This window comes from Podarcis muralis, chromosome 1, assembly GCF_964188315.1.
Source record: "Podarcis muralis chromosome 1, rPodMur119.hap1.1, whole genome shotgun sequence".
Taxonomy (NCBI): Eukaryota; Metazoa; Chordata; class Lepidosauria; order Squamata; family Lacertidae; genus Podarcis; species Podarcis muralis.
This window is the reverse complement of record NC_135655.1, coordinates 40,513,781-40,523,536: the sequence shown is the minus strand read 5'-3', so window position 1 is coordinate 40,523,536 and position 9,756 is coordinate 40,513,781. Positions and strand designations below refer to the sequence as shown.

Here is a 9,756-nt window from a genome sequence, read left to right as displayed (position 1 = left end):
AGGAGGATACTTTGGTTTTACCTTAATTGCATACCAAGTTAGGAAAGTATGTACAGGAATCTTATTCCACGCTTTCCCCAACTTGTCCAACTTGTACCATAATCCTGTTCCCCTCCTTGTGGTGGCTGGATAAATCCTTACCACTGTTCTTGGCTGTCTTGTGAGATGCAGCTAAAGCCATTATGCCAAGAATGGGAATTGGACATTTCTGCCTCTCTCATATTTACCCATTTGAAAATCCAGTTCTAAAACTTGCAATTTCATTTTAGCCTGCAATTCAACATATATATTTTTAAAAAACATGTTTATTATAGCAAGTGAACAAACTGTTGGCAAGTTACAAAATCAAAGTTGTTTGTTTTTAAACAGCTTTTGCATTGTGAAATTCTACAGAACACACAGCAGCTTGGGTTCCTCTTCATTGTTTTATAAGAAAAATTCAGATTTAAGTACAGTACATATGGTTTGATTTGAAATCATTTGCAGCTACATCTTTGGTTTCCTTGAAACCTGAAAAATCAATCATAAATGACCTGCCTATGAAACCAACATATATATTTTTCTGAAGAGGGATCTTCTATTATTCTTTCTTAGATAACCAACTCCACCTTGCTATAAACCTTAAATTGTTTTACAAGTTGTTGCTTCAAAAATGTGCTGTATGAAAAGTTAAAACTTTTAAAAAGCCAGAACTATATATTGCTTGGTGAGAGCTGTATATGAATTATAGGAAGAGAAAGTCCCCAAGAGTTCAGAAGGCAAAGGGAATGCTTTAACCTTGATACCTTCTAAGTAGTAGTTAGTGGAAAGCTCTCTGATCATGTGGAAATGCCAAAACCATTAAATATCTTCCTGCTTAACTATTCACATTCCACACAGTGGAAATTTTCTCCTGTAACTCAGAAATCAGGCTTTTAAAAATTATCTACACAGAAATAAATGTATGAGAATACCTATTAAAAAAGATTGCAGTGGGTGATCCTGATATGGGCTAATATGCAAGTTTGCAATTTGTTACTGGTATAGATGAAGGCAGTAAAAAAACATTTGCATGTGAAAGGATGCTGACAGGCATCTGGCTATGCATGATCATGCTTGTCAAGGTCCCAGTGAACTGGGGGTTTTTATAGAAAGAGGTATCCCCTAATTGTTATGCAAGGGACTACAACTTAATAGAGGAATAAGTAACTAGAGGATACAGCTATAGCCTCTAAAACAAGATGAAACATTTAAAAAGAAGAAAAACAGTTGTTGACTTATCCTCTAAAGATGGAACAAGAAGCAATACAGCTAAATGATAAATGGGTAGTTTAGGTTATAAATATGGGTTGTTTTATTATGGTATATTTGAGGACTGTGTGATATGTCAAGAGCCAGAATGCTTCTTATATGAATACATTTGCTTATTAAGCAGACACGTTATTGGCAGGCTCCTCGTTGTTACAGACAAATAAGTGTTTTATTTCTATAAATACCTGTCCTCTCCTTGTGGCATGAACCACAAATTGCCTACTGTGCATAGACAGTTGGTTAATGTGTTCATACTTTCAAAAGCCAGTCTATCTGTCCAGGGGCTTCAACAATATAAATAAAGGCCAGAGGTTTACAATGGGGATGGAAACAGAGGTGGCCACATCTGTATATGTAAATAAAAATAAAGCAAAGGGGAGGCACGAGAGGTGGTACCCTATCATACATAGGGGGAACTGGTCAAAGATGAATTCAGCTACAAACCATGTAATAGTAATACATAATGAATTTTACACTTAAAAACCATTTTTCGCTCTCAAGGCTGTTCTGTTCTGACAAAAGGCAATATTCACCATATATTACTGCTACATGTTTATACATGAATGGACTGTTCAAGAGCTGTTCAAAGAAAAGGCCCTTATATTCAGTAAATGCTGAAGGAAAGACTGAGCACTCTGCCACACGCCCAGCCCCGCCCCCAACAGCACCTAAAGTTTAGCAAATCCAAAATCAAAGATAATATGGATAAATGCAAGGTAAATGGGCAAGGCAGTACATCCTTTGGGCCGGAGACTAAGCAGCATCTATCACACAGCTCCTATTGAAGCTCTGAAATATATAGCTTTGTATGCTTATTGCATTTGAAGTCCTAAACGATCACTGTAGAATTGTGCTTTCTGTGTTAAGCTGAATTACCTGATAGTATAATGGAGATAGAAAAGATGTGTACACATATACATTAACAGATTTTAGACAAATTATTACGGCAAACCTAAAAGCTAATGATGGAATTAAACACTACAGTTATAGTCAAAGAATGCAGCATCCCAAAACAATTACTTAACTAAAAAATGTTTTTAAAGTACATTCAAAGCATCAGTAGAGTCATTATGCACGTTGCCTTCCCTTGTTGCTCTTAATTCTTGTACTTTCTCATTTTTTCCTTGCCCATTACCTTCTTTAAAGTCTTCTAATGCTAGTGGCTGTGTTTTTCGATCCAAACAAAGCTGCTTCTGAACATTCATTCCCAATTATAATTGCACCCTTTACTGAACACTATTTACAAGGGGCATTTCTGTAAGTCTACTGCATCCCTGTTAACATTTTGTTCTAAGAAATAACACTGGACCTAGAGAACATCAACGCTCTCACTTGCAACAGGTACACAAGTCAATGGCACAGATGCTGGTGGAAAATGGAAGCGCAGGAACCCCAGCACACAGGTGAACTAGTGAGATACTGACCCTAGGAATAGGTGACAACTTGCACTCCAAGTAGTGGTGCTATTCCATATGCATGCTTTTGTAATTGATGTATTGGCATTCACACTTGCACACAGATACGCATACATTGTTTTTGTTGCAGTTCTCTATTGTTTGTGTCCCATTCAGACAGATTGGGTTTCGGGCGTCTGTAGTCAAGGGCAAGAACTGGAACACCCATCGTGGTGCCTCCTAATCCAAGTCTATGGATATACAGCGACATTCTTTAACTCGCGTGATCCTCTTTTTCTTCCTCGGGGGCTGAAGCTCCGGGCAGTTCAGTGTGACAGACATGGTGGTGAGTTTCTTAGGTTTGCAAAAGGAACAGGACTGGAAGGAGCCTTCCTCTCTGTGGATATGCCTGGGGATGTAGAAGGAATTGCACTGCCCGTAACAGAACTTGTTGATAATGGTGTGGCTGTGGCAGCCTTCCTCGTGGATGGTTTGCTTCAGGGAATGCGTCTTGCACCAGTCCCGCTTCAGGTACTGTCGCTCAGTGACGTGCAGCGCCTCTTGGCTCGACTCCAGCACCTCTTCAGCAGATGGAGGCTTGATTCTGTCCTTGCCACGGATCCTGGCGCCCGACTGCTGCGGTGGCAACGGCGGCTGCTGCGGCTGTTCCGAATCATTGGGTTTATCTTTGTCAGGCGGGGGGATGGCGCCCTGGGCTCCACGGTTCCTCTTGCTCCCCTCTGCGGTGGGCAGCAGAAGTCCAAACAGAAGGAGGACCCCAACTGTAGAAACTGTGCGACTCATCCTGGGGAGAAAGGATATATCTATTTCACATGGCATCAACTAAAAAGTTGCACACAGTGCATCACATCACCCCTTATCCCAAAGCTAGTGAAAATACCAACCTTCCTCTCAGGAGCGGGAGAAAAAGGACAGGGAATAAAGCAAATCCCTCCTCTTTCAAATCTAGCAACTTGAGAGATTCCAACCTGTATGGAATTTCCCTCAGGTAAAATTTGGAAATGCAAGGGCCAATTTTATCACAGGTGACTGCCAACAGAAAAACCTGGCTCCTAGTTGCCACTGTCTGAACATGTCGTGTATATGACATAAGCTACAGAATCAGCTAACTTGACCTAAACTGGAAAACGGGTTTGTATTTGGACAGAGACTGTCCTTCCAGCATGAGGATACCTGGCCATGCAAGGCTTTCAAGGTTAAAAGCATGCAGGAAAATAGAGAAACTGGCACAGAACAGGTTAAATATGTGCCCACATCCCAACACCAGTTAGGACACTTAACAGCTGCATCCTGCATGGTGTAGAAGGCATTGCAATGAGTTACAGGACTGTCAGGGAATACTATGTGAAAGTCATCCATTTATGAGTCTGAGTTTTCCATATGTAATTAGAAGTTTTGTCAAAGGCGTATACATGGATGGTCACAGAAATTCATTGGTAGTTATGTTCTCATAAGAGATTTGGATTTTCAAAGTACATGGGCAGTTCAGAAGACTTAGCTGGAACAGGTTTTTACCAGCTGCCCATCATATAATTCTATTAGTTGTGTGCTCTTATATTGAAAATCACTTTATCAACCTGTGACTTCATAACCACTGATCATATCTGATTCCTTGATTTGTTTATGCCATACTGTATGTTGTATCAGTTTGTAAACTTGGCATTTATTTTTTTGAGTTGTACCCAAGGGGTTGGACAAAGGGATGGTAGGCTCAGGAAACCAATTTTCTCCCTCCCCTCCTCCCACCTGTAGTCCCTAAAAAGTCCCTGCTGAGGCTCAGGAGAGATTTACTGAACACTGCGGACTGTGACTTATAGGGTGGTAGTGGAAGGAGGGCAAAAGGCCTAAAACTAGGCAAAACAATCTCGTAATGCTCACACAAATTCCATGCTTCCGGCAATTCTCTCCTCCCACAGTAGCCCCACAAGACATCCCATAATGCTCAGAAGGTCACCCTCAAGATTCTGAAGTGGGGGTGTGCACACTCAGGGGACTGAAGAGGGAGGAAAACATCAGTTGTGGCAGCTGCCTTTCACTCATGCAACATGGATTACAACTGTGTCATCATTTTTGAACTAGTTCAGTTATATTACTTTTGTACATTTGCAATAGGACTCGTTTTACAGTCAGAAAACAAGAGCCCACCTCTCTGTCGCTGAGAGACGAAAAGGCAACAGCTCTGACCCGCTTTTCTGGAAGCAAGGGATTTTCCAGAACCAAGAATTTTCCTCCCCTACTCTTTAACTCTAGGGCTGGATAACAGATTTATTTTTATTTAAATACTTATATTATGTTTAAGTTTGCTGTGATCATTTTGCAGCAACACTCAATGAGGGAGACCTCATAACTACTATGTAGATTCTAAGCCAATGTACTTGGAGGTTGAAGAAATAGAAGCTGAACATGTTGGTAGTATAAAAGACTTGAGTGTTCCAACTTAGTGTCATTTCAAACATACAAATGATGACTAACAATTCCATTACACACTTCCACACACGCACACTGAACCTGCTCAAGAAACATAGCCATGTTTTTGCCTGAAAGTTCTAGCTTGCAATACTAGAGTAAATAAATATAATAGGAACCAGTAAGTATATTCCTATTTCAGGAACATTCAGAGAGCAAAGCACACATTTTAGGGGGGAGAGCCTGCATACCTTCGTCCCATTTCCAGAAGAAAGTTTTTGGTGTAAGCTTTCAAAGGGCTCAGTACTGACCTAGACCAACCTCTCTTCTGTTAAGTTCAATAGCTGAAACCTGAGCACTTTTGAGTAAAGGCTCTATTTTAAATCCATCATTAGACCACAGCTCTAAAGGAAATCACAATGAAAGCGAGATGGTCTATGAGGAGTAAGAACACCAATATTGCTATTAGCAACAATTACCTAAAAGCCTTCAGGACAAAGCTCATATTTTGGGTTGGCATAGCAGACAGCATTGGCAGTCAAGGACTCTTCTTTTAAATTAAAGGTTTGGTGTGTGTTTATATGAATACAAATAATGAATACAAAAGATTAGAGGTGAAAGTGATCACTTCACTAACAAATCAACTCAATGGCTTGTGTTTGTCATAGTGCTAAGGCTAAGGCACCTCCCTCTCGTCCCAATATTTTCTGTGGGTTATCCCTAATCCTTCAGAGCCATTTGGATACAATACATCATATTCAATCCAGCCATTGTCAGAAAACGTCCCCACCTAAGTTGTAAAAACTTCTCAGTTCCAAGTAGATGATTGAAGAACTACAAAATGCAGTGGGTAGGCAACTGAATGGTAATGCAAGGCAAGGACATCACCTTCCTTAGGTGCTACAAGCTGAAGTGATTTGAAAGAGAATTGACTCCACACCTGAAGGGCGGTATATAAACTTAATAATAATAATAATATGTTTGTGGCCTGCCCCCATCTTACTCACTTTTTTAAAAACTAAAGAGCTTTAGACTGCAATGCTATGTACACTTTCCAGGAAGCAAGTCCCACTGAAAGCAATGGGACTTACTTGAAAGTAGATGTGAGCAGATACACATATGACTACACTGTTAAACTTCTCGCAGGAAAAGATGATGTATAGTTGCTCCTTTCTGCATCGTCCTGAAGCTTTGCAATTTCTTTTTAGAGATGAAAAGGCCAGAACTGCATTCCAAGTGTCTGTTCCCTTGAAAGTAGGGACTGCCAGTCATTTTTCTGAGGTTTAAAAATATATGTTTCACAGTTTAAGAATGAGTTTTTTGGGGGGAGGGAGAGACAGAGAACAGACTGATCTGAAACACAGAGGTTCCAGATTCAGATCTAACAGAAGTGTGTCTGTCTGAGGGATAGTGGTTTGTGAATTGCAGACAGAGATTCTAATGTTATCAAAAGATCAGGTTTCTAAATCAGTCTAAAGGAAGACTTTATTGAAGATTACAAGTGCTCCCAGGACCGCAGGGAGATTTCTTACAGCATGGACTTTTTCAGATTTTAAGGTTGCCTTCACCAAATGCTTAAAAGCCCTGTTACCAGAGTCAGGGCACTGCCAGTGAGATTCAAGCAAGTTGCGCAATTTAAGCTGATACACAATTTTTGCACAGCAAACCTGCTTTGCACCCCAAATCAGATAAGGAAAAATGAGGGGATCCCGCAAAGTGTGGAATAACATTTGATGCAACGTCCTCTAACTTCCCTGCAAACAAATCAAGGAGGAGTGCTCAGTTCACCCTCAGACTAGAAACCAGAGGCGGGGAACCTGTTGAGATTACAACTCCAATCGTGACCACTGACCAAGTTATTTCCCTTATCGGAAGAACAGAAGCATGAGCCAAGGCATACAGCACAAAGTATTTGAAGATAGATCTTTCATAGGGAAAGACTGAGGCATTTCTTATGGGAAGCTTAAAATAAATTTAACCAACGAGAAGGGAATATACAACGGGGGGAGGGAGGAAATGCGTTTTTGGATTTATCTCCCACATTAACATCTACATGTTTCAGCGTGTCAATGACGAGAGCTCAAACGGGGCTACTCTTCGGCCCTGATAATGACGCTTCTTGGGGTGTTGCCCCAGGGTTAAACTGAACTCCTCCCTCCTGACAACCCAGAGCCAGTTGGAGCTGATGGGAGTTGTAGTCCCACGCAGCTGGAGCACCCCAGGTTGGCGAAGGCTGCTGTAATGGACAGAGAACCACGCCTCGCCCCCTCGGAGATGCCCGGCGTTTCCCTCTGGTCTTGCCGCCCAGAAGGCCGCCGCGCGGGAGGCGCAGCAGAGGGTGGCCGGCGGCGCGCTGGGTGGCGCCTCTTTCTCTCCCCGCCAAGCAAGGGCAGCGCCCTCAGCTCAGCCTCGCCCAAGACAGGCCGTTTCCAGGGTTGCTCCGCGGGGCCCACCGACCAGAGGCGCAGGAGGCCGCCGCCTCCGCCAGCGTTTTGTTTGGTTTTGAGTAAGTCACGCGGCGGGGTCTTAGGAGACACCCGCCTCCCCTCGGCGGCTCCGCCCTTGGCAGGGAAAGAGCCGCTCGCGGGAAGGGAGAACCGACGGCTTTCCGTCGCCACCGGAGCAAACGCCGCGGTCCGCGCCCGTTTGCCGTCGGGGCGGTGCAAATCCCCGAGCGAGCAAAGGACGAACTCTCCGCCCTGCCGCCGCCGGCACCTGGAATAGCCCCACTGGCCCTAGTGAGCGGGGGGGGGGGGGGCTACCGCGGAGGGCAAGCCCCGTTGAAGTCAGTGGGAGTTACTTCCGAGGAGGCTTGCATGTTAAGTGCGCCTCCGCGCAGCAGGGCCCGTTTGAGGCGCCGGCCCAGCCCGTTTTGTCAGCCAGCGCCCGCCCCCTTGCAAGGGGCCAATCCTTTTAAAAGGCGTTTTCCGCGGCCCTCTTCGCCCATCCCGGCCGCCGCGCGGCTGTGAGCAATTTTCGGCCCTTTCGATTAAATTAGCCCATTAGGCAGTGGCACCACAGGGCGCCCAAGAAAGCCTAGAGGAGGGCCGGTTGCGAATACCGACCCGCGGGGTGTTACGGTCGCTTTGGAAGCGCAGAGAAGGCAGGAGCGGCTGCACAGGCTTACTGGGGAAGGAGACGGACTTGGGTCACATCCTGGGCACCCTGTAAAGAGTGGGCCTTCTTTTTCCGTGGGAGTGGCGTTGGCAATCCGACGAGCTTTTAAGGTTTCCTCCAGCAACCCGGGCTTGGAAAACACCAAGTGCTAAGATTGTTACTGCAGGGTTGAGGAATCCCCATTTTTAGCTGGCATCCCAACGAATGGAGTCAATACTAGAATTTCAGGTGCACACAGAGAGAACTTGTTCGGTCTGAAGCCCCATGTTTACTAACTGGGACGTAAACCCCATTTAAGTTAATGGCCCTTACTTCCAAGTAAATATGCATGGAACTGCGCTATAAATCACGTGTGAAAATGGTATTGGTTCTACCTGTAGTTCCATTTGTGGCAAAAGCCAGCCAAGTCCCCGTCCCCCCCGCCAAAAAAAAAACTGCGATGAGAAATGTGGGGTGGGAATTAGGGGGTTCCAGCGACTCCCCTCCCTCCAGTCAGGCGCTACACAGATACGGGGAAAGGTAAGAGCTTCGGTATTTCGTAGCATATATTCGACAGGCTTTCCTGGATTAATTCCAGGAAAGCATTTTATCTACGATGCCAGGCATAAATCTAACTTAAGTTATCCTACCCCATCAGAGTCGGTATTCTTCCCAGAATACACTGACCTGCAGTTTCCAAGGCTCTCATCACTTTACTCCCTTACGCCACGAGTAACCCTACTGCTTCCAAGGGGCTACAACCCAGCGCCTCCTGCTTGCCTGGAGCAGACCGGCAGTCGCCATCCTTCACCCCGGCGTAAAGCAACCCAAGGCCTCCCAATGAAGCCCCGAAATCCTTTCCGCTGCCGCCTCACCTGCGCGTGGGCGGAGAGCGAGTCCTGCTCCGCGGCTCCTTTCCGGCGTGGGGCGCTTCAGTGCGCGGGGTGACGGCGTGGGCTGCTGCTCTGCTCCCGGTCCCTCGAGCCCATCGGAAGGAGAGGCAAGGAAAGCTCGGGCCCCGCTTCCGAATTGCAGGCGCACCGCGCTGTCTCCCATTTAAATGCCTGCCAGCTGAGAGCAGCGCTCCTGATCATTGGCCAGCGGCCGCCTCCCAATACGCCCCCTAAACGCTTCCAGCAACTCCCGCCAGGGAGGAGAACTCTCCTTTCTCCAAGAAAGCGACGCCCGGCTCCTCCCTGAACCTCCAGGTCAGACCGGCGCTGGCGGGCGAGGGACCCGCTGGCTGCTACCCGCATCCCCACGTGCCGAGGGACGCGCGACCGGCGGGGGCGGAACCCATCGGCAAAGACAGCGGGCGATAGTCTCCCCCTCCTCCTCCCGACACTGATGCCTCTGCTGGAGTTGGGCTCGAGGTCTTTTAGAGGCTTTTGCTCGCTTTCGAAATCTTGTCTACGGTACCCAGGCTTGCTTTAGATGCTTCAAAAATACGAACTCTTAGCACAAGACCGTCTAAAATCATTGTCGCACAGCAGGGCGGAGCAGGACCACCAATCCACAGGCTTTGTGATATAGCTTGGTGTGTTCAGGA

At 45.7% G+C, this 9,756-nt stretch overlaps 1 protein-coding gene across 1 annotated transcript; it reads right to left on the bottom strand.

Annotated features, from left to right (window-relative positions):
* Positions 1-1,437: 1,437 nt before the first annotated feature.
* GREM1 (gremlin 1, DAN family BMP antagonist) lies at positions 1,438-9,445 on the bottom strand. Its single transcript, XM_028721959.2, has 2 exons — positions 9,083-9,445; positions 1,438-3,489 (listed from the first exon to the last, which is right to left on the bottom strand). The coding sequence occupies exon 2, from the start codon at positions 3,486-3,488 to the stop codon at positions 2,925-2,927; it is 564 nt and encodes a 187-aa protein (XP_028577792.2). The 5' UTR covers position 3,489; positions 9,083-9,445; the 3' UTR covers positions 1,438-2,924.
* Positions 9,446-9,756: the final 311 nt, after the last annotated feature.

Bases quoted from the DNA above. Each gene is read 5' to 3' on its own strand.
- GREM1 (XM_028721959.2), bottom strand. From the start codon at position 3,488: ATGAGTCGCACAGTTTCTACAGTTGGGGTCCTCCTTCTGTTTGGACTT.